General features: G+C 32.0%; 1 protein-coding gene across 3 annotated transcripts in view; it reads right to left on the bottom strand.

Moving 5' to 3' along the window:
• Positions 1-23718, bottom strand: part of DCC (DCC netrin 1 receptor) — a 1370610-nt gene that overhangs the window by 238086 nt on the left and 1108806 nt on the right. For all 3 annotated transcript variants that reach the window (XM_074279384.1, XM_074279385.1, XM_074279386.1), the window contains exon 13: positions 16378-16519. In XM_074279384.1, coding sequence (XP_074135485.1) covers positions 16378-16519 — 142 coding nt within the window. The remainder of the gene's footprint in view (positions 1-16377; positions 16520-23718) is intronic.

Genomic DNA, 23718 nt, shown 5'->3' with positions numbered 1-23718 from the left:
CTTTTAGTTGGTCTGGTAAAGGAAATTCAATAGGGTTTTGAGATTTGTAATTTTTTAATATATCTGATTTAAAACATTTTGTTGACCTGTTATGCCACAGTCTTTGAACTGTTCTACCTTAGTTTCCCTGAATTAGTTTCCCTGAATTATGATATCTCAATTTCCCTGAGTTAGTATTTTATCCTCCCTTTCCCCCTTTTTCTGTTCATTAGGGCTGAGATAATTAGGATCTTAGAGATCTGGCCACTCTGGCATTCCGAAAGATAACACTACAGATGAGATAGGGCATCTGTAGTGTTATCTTTCAGAATGCCAGAGTGGCAATTCTCACCCCCAACATGTCAGAAGCTAATTTATAGTCCATCCCTGAAAATTCCCATTCTCTGCCTTCTGCCTTTGTTTCTCTTCTCAATTAAGTCCTATAAAAATCCTTGGAGTCTCACATTCAGTACTGGATACTTGGATATGAGAGTCTGATCCAGTCAATCAATTAAGCTCTCCAATAAGTAAAATATTAAAAACTCTTTAATCTCTATCTTGTCTCAGTTTCTCCAGCATTACAGACCTAAATGATTGTTTTAAGAAGTTTCAAAATTGAGGGAGGTATTCAAGAAACACATACCTTGGACTAGATGAAGAATTTGGGAAGTTTGCATAGTAAGTTAAAGAAGTGAAAGTAGCTAACTCAGTTTTTAATACAGACTTTATGAGGAAGAGAAGGCAGATCTTCAAGTATTTGAGAGGAGAGAAGGGATATATAATATACAAATCTATCTTCTTTTTTAAGTGATATTGTCATGGAGAGAAATGAAGGTGGTGGCAATGAGAACTGTATGGCTGCAGTGTATTTAGAGTTGAAGTATGGCTTTAAATGGATGGGCATCACACATACACACACAGATAGACACTTGAAGAAAAGTCAGTCTAGGAAATTAATAACTGTCAAAGTCATATTTTTTTTATCTTGATATTGAAATGGAAGTCAGATCTTTGAGCTGGGAAACCAAACCAAAGGAACTTAGGAGATATGAGCAGAAAGAATGGTAACATGGAAGCACAGAACAGTGATGAATCATGAGATTAGATAGCAGAATAGAAGTCACTTTATGGAAGAGGAACTCTATGGATTTGAGAATTCTTGTGTAAGTTTCATTTGGTATATATTTAATTGGTATTTACTATCTATCAACAATTTTTAGAATTGTAGAGTTGGAAAGGATCTCTGAGGCCATCTAATTTTATCTGAAATTAATCCCCATTAGTTTATATTTAGGGGTCATATACCCTGACGCTTGAAAAATTCAAAGGAGACAAAATTCACCATCTTCTGAGGCATTTTATTTTGGGGCTGCTCTGTTCAAGAACCTCTGCTTAAGTTTCATAAATTTATGAACTAAATTTCTGAACTGGTCCAGCTCTATGTAATAGTCTGGAGGCCTTATGTAGTTACCCCCATAGCAAATAAATTTAAATTATTTTTTTAAATTGCTGTGGATTTAAGCATTAACTTTGCAATGCTGTATAACTCAATGCAATTAATCCATTTGCTCCTCTGAATAGATCTATCTGGTGGTGCTTTTTAATAAGAAATCTTTCTTTGCTTGCAATTAACAAAAAATATCTTCTATGATACTAGCTAAAACCTTAGAAGAATATACATCTTTCTGTTGTTGTGGTTATTTTTCCTTCATTCCTTAAGAAGACCATGACATTAGAGGAGTGATGCTGTGACATGCAAGTAAATTAGATTTAAGTGAGAGAGGACTGTGCAAGGTCACCTGTTCCACTTTCCCCTCCAGAGCCACCTGGGTCCAGTGGCCAGATATAGATCAGGATGATTGGAGATAGTCTTCGATGCAATGAGAGAGCTTGGTCTTTTTAAGCTAAGGTATTCAATAGGACTCAGTCTGATTGAGGCCATTATTACATAGTGATTAAGCTGGGTAGCAACTGAGGCAAATAATCTTTTTTACCTGGTTTAAAAAAAAAATCTGAATAAATAAATCTAGGAGAGGAAAACCATCAGAGTTTCTGGCCAAAGCAGAAATAATTGCTATTTACATTCAGTCTGAATCATTCAGGACCCAAACAATGACCAAATGGGGCTTGGCTTGGGATCTCAGTCAATAAGCATCAGAGTGATTTTGGTTCCCTTTTAAGGAAAATATCTAGCCAGTAAACCCCAAGGTATCTTTGGAGGGTTCAGAGATTCAAAAAAAATATTTAAGAGAAGGCTATGATACCCTATGTGGGTAGAGGGAGGGAAAGGAAGGAAGAAAGGCAGGGAGCCATAAGGAAAAGAAGGAAGAAAGGGAGAAAGGAAAAGGAAGGAAGAGCACAGAATAATTAAATATTCAATAGAAACCTTGAGCAAACAAGAAATTGGGGAGCTAAGAATTCACAGGTGAATTCAGCCAAACAGAAAGACTCTTGTGATTTTAAGAAAACCACAGATTTAAGATAATAGCTAATCCAGCCCAAACTAATTGGGGTCAATGACCTGGCTTGACCAAATCACTATGCTCCTGCTTAATAGGCTAACTGAATATTAAACAACACACTTCATTGGAGGAATTTTCTGCCATTTTTGAACAAGAGATATATGATGAAGAAGGGGGAACATGTTTATACATATTTAGGGGGAAACATGTAGTGGGTATATCAGAAAGAATGTAACCTGGAAGGAATGAACCAATCCTTTTTCTGAAAGGAGGGACTGTGCCAAACTAGCAAGTGTAAAGCTTCTCCCACTTCTATTCTCAGTATTCCCCCCTTCCAAAGAGGAGTGGGGCCAGCTTCTCATCAGAAACTTTAAAATGATTTCTTAAGATTCTTCTTTAATAAATTTTCCTCGATATCTGATTTTCAGTATCAAGAGTGTATTTCTAATAGAACATATTTTTATAGTTACATTTGTCATGCTTTGCATATGTATTTTGTATATGTATGTGTAGAATTATATTGTCTGCAGTATTCTTGCCAGGATGCCCTTTGCTCTGCTAACTTAAATATATTTTTAGAAGAATTAATTATAAATATAGTAGGATCTACTATGTGTAGGTTTATGATTATTAACATATGGTTTGTTATATAAATTTCCTTTTGAAAGCCTGCATAAAGCTTATTCATTTTTTAAATTTTTCATTAAGGATACTTTTATTGGGTACATAGATCATTCTCAAGAATATTTCATAGAAATGAAAAAAAATTCTTGGATCAATTAGTAGATCTTGATTCAAACAAGCAAACAAAAAATTTAGCCAGAAAACACTGAATCTGCTTGTTAAATCTGGGGATGTAGAAATTAAGGGCTATTTTTAAAGTATTAGGGAAAAGGACAATTACTAGTGATGGGGTGTAACTTTTAGCAGATATATAACATTAATTCTGAAGCCCCTTAAACTTAGAAATGATATTGTTCTAACAATCTGGTTGTCAGTGATCCTAGTTTCCAAGCCTTAAATAGACTATAATAAAGTTCTTGAAACTTTGCTGACTAGGGAGATAACTATCTGTAGGTCAGTGATACCAGATTATCTGAGACAAATGGTTTGGTGCATATCAAATTATTCCTCAGTTCTAATTCTAAGTCATAAAATTAGTATATCAGTGACTTGAAGAACCATATCTCTGTCTTCTCCAACAAATTTATCTTTTTTCTCCTAGTTCTTTGCTAAATTCTCTTAGAACTTAGCTAGCTTCAAATGGTATTTTAAGTGCAATAAACTTTGCCCTTTGACTTGGAGATGGGTTCAAGCCTGAAAATTCCTTTGAGATACCTTGCAACATCAGTCTGCAACCTCCAATTTTTTGAGGCCTCCCTTTTGAACCTCAACACAATGTTAAGTTTGAGAAACCACCCCATATGTTCACATTTGTGTCCAACTTGTTGCAGAGCATTCAGAACTTGTACTGGTCTGATCAGTCACAGTCAGACACACCTTAACTGGATTCTAACAGTTTGTCATTTTGGATCTCTTTGAGATCAACAACAACCTCATTTACAACAAACCAAGGCAAATTATTTGAGGAATAAATAGACCTTCAGAGAACAATGCTAGAATAACCTAAAACTATTATTAATCTATGGAAGAGGAAGAAAAATAATTGTTATAAAATGTAACAACTCTACTAACTTCTGTAGTAATCTGCTCTCATCTGTAATAATGCCTTAACATTCTGTGAACAAGCGTCACCAGCACCGAATCAGAAGAAATTCCATCTGGGAGAGCAGTTGGGCTCTCAGAAACCACAAATCTAAAACATGGAATAAGAGTGGGAGAAGATCAGGGGAGATTATTTTATAGACATCCAGAGATTTCTTTTTAATATATCTCAGAGAAGAAGGATAGATTCCAAGGATTCAGGAAAGAGGGTTGAGAATATGGAGGATTTTATAAACAAACAAACAAAAGACTGATAAAAGTACCAGCAAATGCCAACCTGCAAATCAGTTTCCATATTTAAAAAATCTCATTTTACAATGATTATGGTAATCTTGATGAGCATTTATATAATGTGTTGAGGTTTTCAAAGAACTTTACAAATAGCTTCTCATTTTAGCCTTACAAAAACTCTTGAAGGTAGGCATTATTTATCTGTTTACATGAGGAGGCTAAAAGAGGCAAGTAATTTGTTCAGCTTCACAGAATAAATAAGTGTCTAAGTCTGGGTTTGAACTCAGGTGTTTCTGTCTCTTGAGCCAGTTGTTTATCCACTGGGATGCCTTGCTGCTTCTAATTTTTTAACTTATTAGTGATATTGTTTCTCTTACAAATATATTTTCATTTTAAATATTAGTAAGGTATATATAAATCAATATATGGAACAGATAATATAAAATTTCAGGTTGTTTACATGTTACATCGAAAAAGAAACTTTGAAGATTGGACTTAAATTTAGTTTACTGAAATTCTATACTGCCTATTTGCTTTTACATAAAATGAATAATGCCATCTTTTTTCTCAGGGGAATGAGGGATTTATCTTTCACTGCTAGAGGGTTTATGTTTGTACTACTTCATATTTGAATGAAAATTTCCAAAAGTTCAAAGATTTCTGCTTATTATTTGTCTAGTCTCAGAAGCTCTGGAATATAATAGCTGTGGTACACGATGTGTGACCTGACATTTGTCTCAATCTATTATTCTTTGTGCTACCAGTGATTGGTGCTATCTCTCTTTACCATATTGATAGCTGAAAAAATTCCTATTCTGATTCTGCATCCTCTTTTGAATGAAGGTTACCCCTAGTAGGTTCTATGAGGTTATGGCAGTAGAGCCAACCTCTGGCTGCTCATATTAAACTGGACAATCTTTTTTTTTTTTTTTATATAGACTTTGAGATGTGCCTTGTCTTCATATGATCTTGCCTAGCTCAATTCCAGATGTCCTGTTGGCCAGAATATTGGCTATCTAATGATGACATTTTGGGCCACAGAAATCGGGAAAATTCTTGCTTTAAAAGTCATACAGTTTGTGGTATGGATTGGCAGACAGCTTCCACATAAATATTAAATTATTTTTATTATTCGTATTTATATAGTGAGTTAATGTTTTTAAGGTGATTTATGTTGTTAATTTCATTCTTTACATTATTAGGTCAATAAGATTATTTTCACCATTTTCTAAAATGAGGTTTTAGAAGATTATATTGGCAGGATAGGTCATATGGATAGGAAGTATTTAGATTGGGAATTGTATCTTAGTCTTCTTGACTTCAAAATAGTCAAAAAACATTTATTAAGTAAGTTGTAACTATTTGATACTGTAGGCAAAAGAAAGCAATTTCTACTTTCAAAGATCTCACATTCTTATGGGAGAGACTATGCAAAGAATTACATGCAAACAAAAAATAGACAAGAGATAACATTAGCATTCAAGAAGAATGAGAAAGTTTTCCTGTAAAAGTTGGGATTTTTGTTGCACTTTGAGGGAAGTTAGGGAATCCAGATAGAGAGGAGAAGAAAAAGCATATCTCATGTGGGGAACAGTCAGTGAAAATATCTAAAGTTGAAAGATCAAGAATCTTGTTTGAGGAATGGCAGGAGTCCAGTCACTGAATTGAAGTGTGCTACAGGGAAACATAAAAAGTAAGGAAAATGCAAAGGTGGAGGCTATGAAGGGCTTAATCCCCAATACCAGGCTTCTCTTTCAAAGAATTTAATTTTTATTTTTTTCCATCTTTTTATTTAAGGTAGTTCAATATTTCAATGTTTCATGACATATTGCATGTATATTTTTTGCCAACTTCAACTCTTCTATCCTTCAGTATATATTCCTCTGGAATTGCTGTAGCCAAAATAATTTCCCCCAAAGTGGTTAAACTTCTAATGGTTATTCTCTCCAGAATTAACTAGATATGTCTTCAAACAAAAGATGTGCAATTCAACAATCCATCAACAAACTTTTATTAAGCATCTATCATAGGTTGGACACTATGTTAGGTACTAGAGTCACAAACAAAAATCCATTATTTTCTGTTCTCAAGGAGTTTCTATATTATCAAAGGAGGAGAATATGTCTACACAGACACACATGCATCCACATATACACACAACTTATGTCTCTCTATATATATTTACACACAAGTAACAAATAATATATTATTATATATTATAACATAACATGCATATTATTTATAAACATATACATATGCAAAATAAATAAATTGAAAGGTGATTTTTTTTTAGAGGAAGGGACAGCTAAGTATCACAATGAATAGAGTGGCAGGTCTGGAATCAGAAAGACTTGAGTTCAAATATAGTCTCAAACACTTTCTATCCACCATAGACCAGTCACTTTACCATGATTGCTTCAGTTTCCTCATCTGTAAAATGAGCTGGAGAAGGAAATAAAAGACCACTCTAGAATCTAGACCAAGAAAACTGCAAATAATTTCATGAAGAATTAGCAATAACTGAACAACAAAACAATTTTAGGGAAGTATGTTCTGAAGTCCCTTAATCTTAGAAGGATCTTTAAGGCCTTTCACTCCATTTATGCAAACCTTTGGAACCCAGTATTTTCAGGCACTGATGAAATATAAGGTTATGCATCAGGAGATATTAATGTATCATAGATATTTTAAATTATATTTCTCAAATATGTTCCTATTAAAAGATGGTGGGATCTATATTACTGAATATAAATGAATAGTTCATTGAATATGTAAAGTATATAATTTTTTCCCCTCGGCAATTGGGCTTAAGTTAATTGCCCAGAGTCACACAGCTAGCAAGTGTTAAATGTCTGAGACCAGATTTGAATTTAGGTCCTTCTGACTTCAGGGATGGTGCTCTATCCATTGTGCCCACTTAGCTGCTCCTAAAGTATATAATGTTAAAACACGGTAAAAACAACTACATATTTAGAAAAAAAAAAAAAAAAAAAAAAAAAAAAAAAAAAAAAAAAAAAAAGAAAGCTAAGATATTTTATCAAGCACATAAAAAAATAAAGTATGGAATAAATAGTAAACTGTTTCTCATGCTTTATAATATTCCTGGTCAGACATTTCGTTCTTGCATCTTATAGAATCCTAGATTGCTTTTTGAGGGATTTAGAAATTAGACTAATTATAAAAATAAGGAAATTGAAATAAATAGAAGTGACTTGCATAAGGCCACAGAAGTAAACATTAGTAGAGCCATGATTTGAAGCTGAAACCAAATCCAGTATTTTTTTCATGTTGCCACACTATTTTGACTAAAGTTAGTCTTCATTCTAGAAATAGGATACCCTAACTTTCTTTTTATTATGAGGTTTTAAATAGCTCTGTCAACAATACTTTTCCTTCATCTCTGTTTAACAAAAGACAATTCAAAATTTCTATTTTATTGTCCTGAAAACAATAAAGAATTCAAAAGAAAAAAAATCAAGATGATGTTGAGCAACAATGATGATAAATTATTTTCAAATTTGTCAACATTAAGTAGGTGATCAATGAATATCAACAGGGAATTATTGTGAGAGAATGTTCCTCTGGAAATTTGTTGAAAGAGGAAGTTTGTTAAAAGATCATAGTTATATTCAGGACTAAACAGAAAAGTTAATTTGCCTTCCCATGAAAACAACTTTTTTTGGGGAGAGAGAAGAAAAAGAGACAAAGAGTTCTGTGTTAACCTGCCTTTTCCTTTCTTTTCATCTATGGCATTCATTCACATGTCACTGTTATAATATTGATTATTGTCTTTGCCAACATAAAAATGGAGGTTTTTGTATCATGGTAGTTATCCACTGGCAAGGAACAATTTGAAATTAATAAATTGTTGGCTTAAGTACTCATATTTCTTGTTCTCTAAGATACAGCTGGGAAACATAGCATGAGTTTTTGATCTTTGAAACTTTCCTGCTCTTACCTAATCATGTCTGGAATTCTTTTCCTCATTTTTCCCTAAATACTTTAATACAATATCCATGAGTTCTTGATACAACTGTTTGGCAGAGTTCACTAGCTAAATAACCTAAATATTATTTGGGAAAGAAATATAGCTTATTTGATAGACAGAACATTGGGTTAGGGTCCAGGGCAACCTAGACTTTAGTCCAATGTTTTTCGCTAACTAAAAATAGTTATATGATCTAAGGCAAATCACTTACTCTCTCTGAGTCTTAGTATCTTTAAGAACATAATGTGGAGGTTTAACTAGATGATCTCTAAGGTCACTTACAGTACTAAAATTATATGACAATCTAATTTCTTTAAAATCATGACAACCCAGAGTGGTGACATTTTCAACCAATATTATCTTCTTCTCTTTCCCGTAATGCTAAACCTGTTAGAAAATTGCTGTGCTATTGCTTTCATTTTTCAGTCCATAAAATACCAATACACGTTTATCATTATGTTTATTCTATATTGGCCGTGGAACACAAGAAAACTGTTAAATTTAATCACAAACAACCTCCTGGGAAGAGCACTCAAAATTAAAAACAGCACTTTAAAATTTAGCTGACATGGGTTCCCACAATAAAACTGATAGCAGCTATTTAAAATCCTTGTTATATCTCTGAATTACTTTGTTACTGCAGATGTCTCATTATCCTGGGGGAAAAAAGGGAAGAAACACCTGCCTAACAAATCAAGGCTTATAAAGAAATTTTAAGTATCTACACCTGAATATTTAAATTACCTAATTAAATGATTCTCATATTTCTAAATTTCTTACAGCCAAATCAACACACAAATTGTCTTAATAATGAGATTTTAAAACCATGGTCAAATCTTGTAGATTTCAATATCAGGCATCATTGTCTCTTGAATAGGATCTATGACTTCCATTTACCATTGAATATATATTTGTGATCACAAATTCCCTAAATTTTCCCTAAGGATGAGTCATAGCTATCCCTTTCCTACTAATCCATAGTAGTCTCCCTTACAATTGGGAAACTATGCTCTTCCCACAAGCCCCTGCTACAAGATGACAAAACAAGGGAAATTATGATATTGCCTTCATAACTATTATTTGTCACTTAAGTCCTAAAGAATAAAGAGGGTACCTGAGGGTTTGTAAGGTTGTCTCAATTATGAATAAGTCCTGATACATCACTATGACAGGTAACCTGATTGAAACTTGATTTTCTTTACCTTTGCCATCTCATCAGGATGAACATTTTCCTACAACATAATTATGTGCTGTCAGAATTAAGGAGTAATTAGGTGATAAAAAGATACTATAGTTATGGAGATATAGTCATAAGCATGAAAAAGAGATCCAGCAATGGAACTAGGTCTACATGACTTGGTTTCACCCTAGGGTACCAAAATTTAGTGAGCAACATTTAAGTTTACTTAACTCAGTTAATTATGAATTAAATAGCAAGAATAACTAGCTAAAATATGAATGTTCTAAATGTTCATGGTTACATTTCAGATGGGCTTTTTTCTTAGACCACTGTACCATCTTGTTCTGTCCTTAATACTCATTCAAGGTGTCTCTATAGCAGTTTTATAATACCTGTCTTTATCAAAAAAGTTACTGTATTTCATAAGAGAATTAAATTTATAAAGCTGTTCACCAATTTCTTTGGAGAGAAAAATAATTTTGAATTTTGATTTTGGTCATGGTAAATTTAGCTGAGTGTATCTCTCCTATCTGCTAACACAGTTCACTTGCCAATTTAGTTCATCTAACATGACTAGGAAAAAAACAAAAACATATAACATAACATACCAAGAAAAGGTGATACACAAGAAAATGGGAGGGTTCTATTGATTTCTGGCAGCATAATATAAGGAACTTTTGGCGTAAAAAGTTTAAAAAGTCCCTGACCCAATACAACCCTTTCTTAGAAGTTGCATTTTAGGATATTGTAGTATATATACATAGAAGAGATTAAGCATATTATTAGCATAACAAAACTAGTTTCAAAAGTAAAATTTAAATCCAGGTCTCCTGTTGTCCTAACCTAACCATTTATTCACTCTTCTATATTGGCCACTTATGATATACTAAGTCATGACATCCAGTAGTTTAGAACTTTCTCAGTTCATTCTGTTATCTCCTCTTGCCTCCTTGTCCATTCTGCTTTTTCAGCTATTAAGTTATTCCCCAAATATGTGAGATATTCAGCATATATATGTATACAGCATATATACACATACATATTTATAAAGTGAATTACAATAGTAAAGTTTGGGATTTTACCCACTCTGATGTTAACCATAAGTCCTAAGAAGGAATTGATGGTTTTGATGATAGAGATATGGGGGTATAAATGGATCAAATATTAGGCTTGCCATATGAAAGGCCTGAGTACAAATCAAATCTCAGATATTAACTGAGTAACCGTGGGAAAGTCAGATAACCTCTGCTTATTTAAGTTTCTTCAATTTTAAGATGAAAATAATAATAGTACCTTGAAGAATTGTTATGAAGATCAAATGATATAATATTCTTTAAGTGTAAAATTATTTTATTTATTTATTTTAAAATTAAATGCAAAATAAGAAGAAAATTGCCATTTGCACAGTAGAAAGTAAGAGAGGATTCAAAATGTAAAGCAATAAATTTCCATTTCACAAAAACCTATATAATAAATACTGCACATTGCATTCATATCTGTCCATCGTTGCTTTCTTAAAGGTTTTTCTTTATTATAATTTTTTTTATTTTTTAAAACACATACAAAATAATTTTCAACTTTCACCCTTGCAATATTTTTGCATAATTTGTTCCATATTTTTCTCCCTCCTTCCCTACCTCCATTCTTTCCGAGACAAGTAATCCAACATTATATAAACATGTGCAATTCTTCTAAACTTATTTCCACATTTATCATGCTGCACAAGAAAAATTCAGATCAAAAGGAGAAAAAAATGATAGAAAAAAATAAGCAAGAAAACAATAACAATAACAACAAAAATGAAAATATGTTGTAGTTCCCATAGTCTTCTCTCTGGATGCAGATAGCTCTCTCCATCATGAGTCTATTACAATTGGCCTGAATCATCTTATTGTTGAAAAGAGCCAAGTCCATCACAACTGATCATCACATAATCTTGCTGTTCTCTTGATTCTAATCACCTCACTTAGCAAAATGACATAATTTTTGTGAAGAGCATCTAACACACTAGTAGGCATACAGAAGGCACAATAGAAATGTCTTTTCTCTTTGTTTGGGGAATTTTAAGTTCAAGGTGATAAAGGGATACATTTGGTCTATTATTATGTAAATAGTTGGAAATAAGAGGAATGCATACTAAACAGAACATGGAGCCTACAGTCAAGAATCCCCAGATCTATTCAAATCTCAGTGCCTAGCTAAATATTTGCTTTGGCCAAATCTCTCTAAGTCTCAATTTTTTCATCTATAAAACATAGATGAATAGCTGTAGGAGTTGCATCAGATGTGACCTAAAGTCTTTTTCATCATTCAGTTTCTATGGTAGTATGCACAGTAAAAAAGATACAGAATATATAATGGAAGAAGTTAGGTTTGTATGCAAATTATTCTACTTCAGTAAATATACATTAAACATGGATCACATACAGGACACCAGCTAGACGGTGGAGGATACAACAACAAAATGAAAAACTATATAGTATTAAGTGAAGTCAGCCACTCCATGTCTGTTTTTCCATCTGTAAAATGTAATCCAAACTACATTTTGGACTAAATGATCTTTATGATTCTTTCCAGATATGCATGCTCTGACTCTATTTTTTTTAAATTTGTTTTCATTATGCTCTTACTGCTCTCCTTGCTTTAACATATAAGATACCATCATAAGTATGTTTTTGAAGATTTGAATGGGGGAAAAAAGCAGGAGAAGAAGGGAGGGTTAGATTAGATGAATCTAAGGCCATTATTGCTTTAAAAACATTGTAATGTATGTTGATGTTGGAGAGACATGGAAGATTATCAAAGTTACTCAACTTTGATGATTTCTTTTACAATAAACTAGATATTTTATGCTTGTTGTCTTTCATATTCCTCTTAGTAAATTGATCTCAATTATTTTCTTCTTTCTCTGCTCTTCTATCAATGAAATCCTGGGAGACTGTACTTTGATCAACAAAATAATGTGTTGGAATAACTTACCTGCTTAGGAATTGCTCAGACATCTATCTCCAGGAGTTTGTCCAAAGTCTTAACAAATTATATTATTTGTGTTTAGCTACTCTGGAAACATTCACATCACTTATTCAAATATGTTTTATACTGACTAACTTAATAGAATGAACTTCATATGATAGAGAACAGATATCATCAATTTATACAGCAAGCATTTCCCATAACTTTAAAAAAAAACTATATTGATTTGATAGAAGTAATTTTTTGGAGAATGCATGTATTTTGGTGGAAGAGGTAATGAATGTGTTCTCCCCATCAACTCACTACACTCACATTATGTGGAAGCAAGTGTCAAAAATGCATTGCTTTGGCAATACATGCTATAATAGATGTAATTTATGTCCAGATGAAGATTAGATCACATGACCTTAGATACCCTTTCTGGTTATGAGATTATATAAATATCAGCCTGGTTATACAATAACCCAAACATAAACACTCTGAACATAAATACTCCAGAAACCTTCCTTTATTTCACTGAAGAATATAAAATCTGACTTCTTAAAGACAAAAGAAGGATGAATCTTTATTTTGGATAAAGATGCTCAGATGTATGTATAATCAAAGAGGGAGATAAAAGGAACATCTTTCATATGATACATCTCTGACCCTCTGGAGAAAGAAGAATGTAATCTAGTTGATTAGACTCTCTCTGGTCTTGAATTCAGAAGATTAGGGTTACTCACTTTTCTAAACTGTAGTTCTGTTATCTACAAAACAGATCTGCTAACTCTCACCCCACTTGCTTCATAAACCAATAGTGAAGAGATTGCTCTGTGAACATAAAATACAGGAAAATGTATGCTATTTTTTTTTGAGATTTTGTGATAATGAGATAGAGATAGACTATTCCTTATATATCAAAAGTAATTCAGAAAAGTTATGTGGGAATCATGTGCTTTTTTGGTAAATAGAATAATAATTTAAACACCTTAAAAGAGTTCATTTTAAAAGATTATTTTGGGTGACAGCTAGATGGATCAGTGGTTAGAACACTGGTCCTGGAGTCAGGACCTAAGTTCAAATTTGTCTTCAGATATTTTAACAATTAATAGTTGTGTGACTCTAGGAAAGTCAGTTAAGCTTAATTGTCCCACCAAAGGGGAAAAGAAGAGGTTTTTGAATTATTTTATAAAGTAAATATTTTGGTATTATTTCATGAAAACATATCATTTATTGGCTTAAAATTACATATTGATTATTCAATATAGTACTTATCAAATGCTTGCTACATGCCAGGCACTTTGTTGAGCACTGGCAAGATTATACATACATACAATATAGACAGATTCTCTCTCTCTCTCTCTCTCTCTCTCTCTCTCTCTCTCTCTCTCTCTCTCTCTCTCTCTCTCTTTCTCTCTCTCTCTCTCTCTCTCTCTCTCTCTCTCTCTCTCTCTCTCTCTTTTTCTTGTTTATTTTCCAAATAGAAGAGAAGGAACCAGAAAAAGATATCCTGTAGAAGGAGCTTCTTGAGCTGACTAGAAGTGACTAATTCTTATTTTCTATTACAAGAAGGCATATTAAATCAAAGGAGTTATTTAAGGTAGTTAATTAAGCCTTAGTGTTATCCTTGAGTCTTCTCTTTCCCTCAGATCATATATCAATTATTAGCAAATTTTTATCTTGCTTATCATAAATGACAATATCTCTTAAGAGTGTTTTCCAGCCATTTCAGTCCTGTTTAACTATTAATGACCCTTCTTTGCTGTTTCTTGGCAAAGAGACTTGTTATTTTCTTCTCCTGACCATTTACAGATGAAGACACTAACGTAAATAGGATTAAATGATTTGGTCAATGTTGCACACATTAGTAAGTATCTGAGGGAGACTAGTACTCTGACCCTTGTGTCACCTAGCTCTTCTATAGAGATTATAAATTTTCCTGGTATTTCTTCATCTTACTGTCATTCTAGATATTTCACCTCTTGTCTGAACTTTTATAAAAGTTCCCTAAAATGACTCCCTGATTCTGATTTCTTTTTTTTTTCTCATTCACCTTTCATATCATTGCCAGAAGGATCTGCTGAGAGTACAAAAATGTAACTTCTCTGCTCAAAAATTTCTATTAGTTCTCTTTTGCCCACAGGATAAAATGATAATATGTAAGCTTATTGGTCTAAGATTTAAACAACCTCCATAATCATGTTCTAGTTTTCTTTTTGTGGATTGGAAACTCAAGAAAACACAGAGCTCTGTGGAGCAGGAAGTCATAGCATTATGCACCAAATAATCTATCTTATCTCCCTGGCCAAACACATCTATAAAAAGGACATCAGGACATTATTCTGATAGTGATAATATATAAAGTTAGGGTGGAATGGCAGCAAGCCACAGGGTATTTGTGATGAAGTAGGTTGGGATTGGAATTTAGAGAGAAAAAAGTGATCAATGTTTCTGAGAGAATGATTTTTAATGCGATTCTGTGGAAGTCCAAGTAGCTTAGCTGTTGTGAGCCAATACTTGGATTTGCGAGTATTATTTGATTCTTAGTTAATTTAAATAATTCATGGAAAAAAGATCATATTTTAAGATAGAAGGGATTTTAGAGGCTATAATATCCAGTCCTCTCTTTTAACACATGAGGAAGCAGACTTAGTTTGAGAGATTTTCCTAGGATCACCCAAAAGTCAAATTCTTAAGGCAGAATTCAAACTCAGGTTTCACAGACTCCAGGTCCAGTGAGCCAAGAAACCAATCACTTCCTGATCCCCAATTATAGTTACCTTCATTCTTAATCCACCATGGGGGAAAAAAAAAACAAACAAAAATAAACATGCAAAATTGTTTTAATTTTAATTTTAAGGTGCCCTGACCATATATGATGTTTCTTACTAAAAACTGTTAGTGTGTTTGTATCTGGGAGAGGACCTAATACTATAAAGGACTATACTGTACTGACTCATATATAGTAGATCATATTATACTAACTTGCAGTTAATGTGGCTTGGGGTGGGAGATAATTTAGAGAGTGTGGCAAAGAAACCTGAAATGTGCCTGGGAGTCAGTAGTAATCTTGAGAATCAGCAGGACAATTCACTTTCATTATACAGTGGCAATGCCATATCCACTAGAAAGCAGGTACACTGAAAACATATCTGTGCTATTGGAAACCATGCTAGAACCATCAGTAGCTGTTCAGTGTGCCTTTTACATAGATATTTTCTATATAGATGCCCTTTATGTGTGGCTATTCTCTTCATTTATGATACAAATAATTGTAAAAGCATACGCTGTTTTATAAAGAGAATATTCTATTTCATCATCCTTCATGCTGAACTAATTATATCTTATGACTCACTATAAATGCATCAGTGAGGGGCTCATGAACTGTGGTTTTCAGTCATGAGATACACATTCATTCAGAGAGAGAGAGAGAGAGAGAGAGAGAGAGAGAGAGAGATGGAAGGAAGGAGGGAAGGAGAGAGGGAAAGAAATTTGAAAAAGGAAGTAGGTCTTAACAATTAGATGATCATGAAAGGCTTTTCTTAGAAGATGACATGAAATGAGTGTTGAAATTTTAAGAGGTTATATGTATGCATAGAAGATATTTAATATAATTGAATTAAATTGAATCAATTCAAGAAAATAGTGAAATTCACACAGATTAAACTTGCAAAATATCAAAGCTTTATGATTAAGACAAATTCGATAGCAAAATCTATAAAGACTTTTTTTGTTCAGTGCACTAAATGCCACCCTTCAGGTAATGTTTTAATTTTCCCTTAACATCATGCTATATTATATTCCCAAGACATTCAATTCATGAAAACATTTCAAAAAGACATCATATAGACACTGACCTGTGAACAAGTACCAGAGGTTGTTTGGCTCTAGTGTTTCCATCTCACCTCGACGGGTTGTCTTTCTATGTCGGATTTTGTAACCAGTAATAAATCCATTTTGCATGCCTGGTGGTGGAGGTAGCCAACTCACTTTGATACTCTGTAAAACAAAGGATGTTAATGTGAAAGTTGGTCAAAGGAAAGGAAGCAGTGCAGATTTCAAGAGGAATGGGAGTTGAGAGAATACAGAGAGGTAAAAATAAATAATTAGAGCCCTGTTGATGTTAGGTTATTTTTAAATCTTACTCTTAATAATGCTGTTTGAGGTTTTCTTGACAAAGATACTAAAGTGATTTGTGATTTCTTTCTCCAGCTCATTTTACAAATGAGGAAACAGAGGCAAACAGGGTTAAGTGATTTTCTCAGGATCACACACCTACTAAAGTATCCAAAGTCAAATTTGAACTCAGGTCTTCCTGACTCCAAGTGTGTTACTCTATCCACTGTACCACCTAGATGCTTCATTAGAAAACTTTATCAGGCTTTTATGTTTAAGTAAAGAAAAGAATTATGACGGAGGTGTTGCTATGTATAAAATTTCCAGGAGGGAAAAAACAGTCCCAATTAAAAATAGATGATAAAATTAAGAGCCATTAATATATTGTCAAGAAATACATCTGAGTCACAGAAATCATAATTATATTGGCTCCATGTGTATATTGAGCTTTGAAAGAAAAGTCAAGATAACTTTCCCAGCTATACTTTTGCCCACCCATGGGAAACTTGAGCAAGTTCTTACTCAGTTCCCTTACCTGTAAAATGTCCTAGGCTATATAGGGAATAAGTAGTGGAATTAAAAATTCAAACCCAGATCTTCTGAATGAAAATCAAGTACACTTGCCACCATAACATAATGTAGTAAAAGTCTATTAGATTACACAATGCTTTCTAATCTTATAATTTAAATGTATAATTATAAATCAGATTTATAATTATATGCAATCATATTTACATGTAAATATAATTACAATACATTTATATATTTATATTTAATTCATAGTGAATTATAATTAACAAATTATGAATGAGTAAGACTTGATATATAATTAATAATACATAAATTAATTAGATTACAAGTCTTCTATCTATAAATGAAAGATAGGGTATTTTGAGTATGCAAAGAACAACAATGTTTAAAAAATGGCTTTCCTTTGATCATTTAAATAATGTTCTATGCACATTTGAAAAGCAAGTATGGCATTCAAAATAGTTTAAAATGATTATAAATTACCCACTAACTCTAGAATATTTAATAACTAATTATTGCATGAAGTTTAAGTTTAAACAGATTTTCCCCATATATTACATATTTTGTCAGTACTTTTTCAGTATGATTTGTTAATGTAAACAATTATATTTTCCTTGGGTCAGGAGTTGAAACTCATGCAGTGCTAGCCTTTTATTTGGATTTCCATCTTGGGAAGTAGTTCTTTCAATTGCTCTACCAATTCTTCTTACCTGTTCTCATTTGTAGTTAAATCCAAGATAAATTTGCTTGTCTTACTTTTAAAAATGCTTTTGCACTGATTTCCAGCATATGCAAGGAGATTGAAAGCTGTGGCAATAGAATTATTTCCATTCAGTTCACTTATTTTCAGTTTCTCAAGAGTGGATATGGCAAAAAGACTCAAATTATATTATTCTGAAAAGTTAATGTATATTTTATAAGTGATAGCAGGACTGAAAGTTTATAGATACTATATATTAAAGAGCAATGTATTTAACACTGTATACTCTATGGAATATGTTCTACTATCACTATCATAACTAGAAATCTCCTGTTTCCTTACTAAGCTACCTAAAATGATCACTATTAGAAAAAAAAAAAAAAAGAAAAAAAAAAAGAAAAGATTTATTTGAGCACAATCTAATCTCTGTGCAGTAGTTTAAGGATATTATCAATCCTCTCAAGTACTGTTAACACTATAAACTTATTTCATTGTATCTTCATTTAATAACATAGTACTTTAAAAATGGATAAAAATTTAAAAAAAATTATTCAGACTTTCATCAAAGTGTTATATTGACTTGCTTAGCAGATACAGCTTAAAACATAGGATAAGTGTTTGCTGACTGGAGTTTGCAAAATTTGGTTCACATGTTTTCTATCTGTATGACCATGAGAATGTAATTTAATCCCTCTGACTTTGTTTCCTAAAATGAAGATTAACAAGATATTTAACAGACTTGTGAGAATTAAATGCAATAATTTGTTTGAAAGAGTTTTACAAACATTAAGATTATTATGACAAATCAGCATTCTCCTCACAAAGCTGATGTTAAACAAAGTACTGGTTAATCTTAGTTAATCTTAATCAGTAGATTATGGATAAATGAAGAAGACAACTTTTTAAAAACGAATAAGTTCAGCTCCCTTAAATTAAAAGGCTCACATAGTATTTATATAGATAATCATTACAATGTTTAATTGGTTAGTGAGGAATCAGAAATAGTGGAGTAAGGATGCATATCAAAGTCATGTAGTATAATTGTGCCCAGGTAAGACAAAATTTCATTGCTGAGGGCAATGTTGGTCTTCTTAGGAATCTCTTTTGTATAAAACCCACATTCTGAACTGAAACATTCTTACTAGCATGTTCACCAGACTCTAACTCATCTCATTGATTCTTGCTAGGAGCAAGGGCTATGTTACAACATCTAAGTTGTAAGGTCCAAAATAGTAGGGGCCAAAGGCTAATGAAAATGGTGGATTATTGGTAGAATGTACAAAATACTAATTTATGTTTTGAGCTTTTGAGATGTACAGATATCCTATCATTAAAATACATTTTTATAAAAAGAAATTATATTCTGTGCCTGGAATGTTATACTTTTTTGAAAATTGGGGAAGACATTTATTTCTCTAGTTAGAGAAAAGTGATGTACACTTTGCCCTTATACTAACACTGAACTAAATATTTTATCAGCCAATTAATAAATGCATATTATGTTTTTTATATTTATATGACACTTTGGACTTTTTCTATAATAACCCTTTGCAATGAGGCAAGCACTGCAAAGATTATTTTATAACTATTGTAAAAGGGAAATTAAAACTATTAAGAGGTTAGATGATTTTAATTTATCCAATCAACAAGCATACTAAGTGTCAGACATTATTTTAGTCACTACAGTCATAAAACCATTACCACCACTGCTACCACTACCACCAAACTACAATTGCAGTAAATAGCAATTGCCCTCAAGAATCTCACATTTTATTTAGACTAAAAAAACAAAAACCCAACAGCAACCCAGTTAAATAAAAATGATACACAAAACAATTTGAAAGAGAGGACATATTAGGACATGCCTTGTGTAAAATGATCTTTTTCTTTGCAAAGTTACTAAAATTTTTTAAATTGCCAAATCTGTTTTAATTTTCCTAATCACCTTTTTTCAGACTTTATCTTTTTAACTTTTCTATAGCATTTGATACTGTTCACTACTTTTCTCTTCTTGGATACTCTCAGCTCTAGTTTTTTGACAATATTATTCTTAGTTCTCTTACTACCTGCCTGACTTGTTATATTCCTCAGTCTCCTGCCTTCCATGTAACTCCTATTACCTGTGTGTAGTCCCCATAGTGCTACCCTTAACTCCTTTCTCTTTTCTTTCTCAATACTTGCATTTGGTGACCTTTCTCAAGATATCAATTTTCAACTCTAGGAAGATGACCCTCAAATATATATAGTGAAACTGTCCATTTTATATGTCTTGTATACATTTCAAAATTATGTTCAAATCAGAACTGATTTTCTCCACATCTTCCAGATATAACTCTCTTTTGAAAGTGAAGAGAGGAAGAAGTACATTCCAGGGATGACAGATAAATTGAATGCAATGTACAGAGGAAGGTAGTTAAATAAATTTGGCTGAAAGTAATATATATGTGTATATATATATATATATATATATATATATATATATATATATATATATATATATATATATATATGTGTGTGTGTGTGTGTGTGTGTGTGTGTAATATAAATATATAAAATAGAGAGTAATGTTAAATAAGCTTTAAAATGAGTGGAACTAACTGCAATGGGAACTAAATGTCAACCCAGAGTAATTTTCATTTTAACACAGAAGTAATTAGGAGTCAGTGGACCATCTTCAGTAGCATGGTCAAACCCAGCTTTTTAGCATATCAATTTGTCAGTAGATGTTGGATTGAAAAATGGAGAGGTTTGAGGCACAGAGAACAATTATGAAGATCTCGCTTCAGTCCAAGCAAGAAAAGATTAGAGCATTATCGAGGATGATGGTTGTATGACTGGAGAAAAGCAGAAATATATGAGATGTTGCAGGAGATTGATAGATTTTGTTGTTTTTCAGTGATGTCTGACTCTTTATGACACCATTTGTGTTGTTGCTGTTGGCTTTTGTTTTGTATTGTTTTTTGGCAAAGATGCTGGAATGGCTTGGCATTTTCTTCTCTAGCTCATTTTACATATGAAGAAACTGAGGCAAACACAGTTAAGTGACTTAAGGGTGACTAGTGTCTGAAACTAAATGTGAACTTAGGTCATATTTACTCTAGGCCATTTGCCTACCCAGGAATAGATTATGTGTAGCAATTGATTTTGATTGACTAGATCTGATAAAAATCATATCAACTAGAAAGTAACATTATGGAATGTGAGTTTATTTATTTCACATTTTAATTATATTCACATCTTAGTAGCTGAAGTGTATTTCTTCTATAATTCAACTTATTGGGTGCTCTTTTCTAGTCCATCTAATCATTTTAGTTAATATTCAAAGTTTTATATATTGTACGATTTTATCCTTGAGTTCCTATTTTATTATTTTTTAAATGACATTAGGTCCCTATAGTTACTTTTGCTTGAAACTACTATTTAAAACTTCTCCTTATCATGTTCCTACAAATGCTCTTCCTTCCATTTCCCTTCTCTGACCATATATAGACCTATTGATTCAACTTTTATTATGTAATCATTTTTTTTTTACATTCAAGCTAGATAAAAGTGTGACTCAGGAGGCTTCTTTAATTGTATATTTCTCTTCTTTGAGGGACTGTGTGTGCCTTAATTATAATGAATATTATTGTTTTTCTTTAATTCTCTTCTTTGTCTTAAACTATTTCTATCTCATCATTGTTTATAGATTTTGGTCACAGATATTCTTGCTTTGTTTCCCAATAATATTGACGATTGAGACATATAAAGGTGATAGTCCCATTTTTTCCTTTAAACACAAACATAGAAGTATTATCTATCCTATGAATTATTTCATATATCATCTAAAGGATAGATAATACTTCTTTTTATTAGGTTGCTTTTGTTTGCTAACTGTCCATTCAACATTTCTTGATAATCTCTAGTTTTCAAAGAAAGCCTGATTAAAAGACTATGATTTGTTTTTATTATGCAAAATCATTTTCTTATGTGCAGAATATATTATATTTGGATGCATGATACTGACAATTTTCCTTCTATCATATTCAAGGCTTTTTCTTTTTTCTCATTGTTTCTAATTAATCTTAAATGGATTGAGCTAATGTTGCTTTCTATGTGCAATGTTTCTTTCTGACTATTTGCAAAATAATTTTGAAAAGGTGGACCTGATAATTATATTTCCATATGAGCTAAAATTAAGGTTTACCTTTATGGAATTATTATTTGAATTGGAATATTTTTCCAGACTATTATCTTCTGTGATTTCCTGAAATATAGCATTTAGTTTCTCTACTTCATTAGCTGCCTTTATGTTTCCTTGCAAGGCCAATGATCTTCAGATTGCCTTAGAGAACATTCTTTTTATCATCAGTTGCTTTAGCTTATAAAGAATTTGTGTTCTATAAGTGTTGCTGATTTATTTGTTGTTGTTTTTCTTATATTTGTTGCACCATATCCATTTTTTCTTCCATCCCTATCTTTCTTTTTTACAATTACCATGTTTATGAAGAATTTCCATTTTTAAAAACATCATTATTTTTCTATCTTTTTAAATATCTTTTTTGAATTCTTTCAGAAGAAATTTTCATTTCTATTTTAATAGCTTATTTTAATTGAATTATTAAATTTCTGAATTATTCTGTCCATTCTTCTGGTAGGTCTTAGCCTATTTAGCAGGCTTACTTAAAGTTGATATGTTCACCTGAAGATTTCTTTTTGTTTTGCACATCAGCATTCATTTATTTTATTAAGGTCCATTTTTGGCTTTACTTCCTCCTCCCTCTCTTCCTCCTCCTTTCGTCTTTCTCTTCCCTTTTCCCACTGTTTTTATATCTTAGGTGTATTCTTTGATTTTTTTAAGGTGAAAAAGAATCAGAGAAAATAACAGCAACAAAAACAATAAAATAAATTTGATTAAAATAATTGTAATATTATTCTAAATAAAAATAAAAGAAATATTTTAAAAATAAAAGAAGTTTTCCACAGTATCATTTTAGTTTTGCACATATGAGAAGTATTCTTTTTCCTTTCAATATTATAAATATTCAAGAACTTTTGACATATGAAATTGGAAAGGTGGGAAGTCTAATAAAATTGATATCCTTGAGTTGATGTGGACAGCTATTATTAATGATGACATAAGACCATGCTAGTGAAACTATTTCTGTCAAACCTTTTCTGAATGGGCAATCTGATTTCATTGTATAGTGGAAATTTTATTTGTTCTCTATCAAAGATACAGTTACATACATTTTGAACATTATTTGAGTTTTAATAAATTTGTCCCAATCCATGTTATAGGTCAGATAAAAGAAAAACAAAAACAAAAACAAAAGTTTTGAGTTATTTTGAAGAAAGTAGGTTATCTGATTGTGGTCACACTGAATGACTTTGAAACAGACCAATTCCTAAATCATATTGTTAGATTCATTCACTATACAGGCCCTATTTTCTCAGTGGCATTCAATGGTCACATTTCACTTCATCTAAATCATTCACACATAGAATGAGAAATATCTCCTAGCTTATGTTCCATTTTTTATCTATCACATTTCTTATAATACATATTTCTTGGCCAAGACAGACTGATAGTTCAATCTAAATTGGTACTGCAAAATTGGCATAGTTAAGATTGTCCTGGCTTTCTTTTACCAGTATATTGTTCACAATATCTATATAGAGAAACTATAGGTTTGTCCTACTTCACATAAGATGACTTTCATCAAACTATGATCTATAAATTATTGGTTGTCATGTCAATGATAGTTGGTATAAGAGGAAAAAGAAAGGAAGCAAATCAAGAAATGATCTTATTCCAAGTTCAGCTAGTCACATTGTATGTTTCTGCAAATTGTGAACAATATGTAAAACA

The sequence above is a fragment of the Sminthopsis crassicaudata genome, chromosome 1 (assembly GCF_048593235.1).
Source record: "Sminthopsis crassicaudata isolate SCR6 chromosome 1, ASM4859323v1, whole genome shotgun sequence".
NCBI lineage: Eukaryota > Metazoa > Chordata > Mammalia > Dasyuromorphia > Dasyuridae > Sminthopsis > Sminthopsis crassicaudata.
This window is presented reverse-complemented; position numbering and strand designations above follow the sequence as displayed.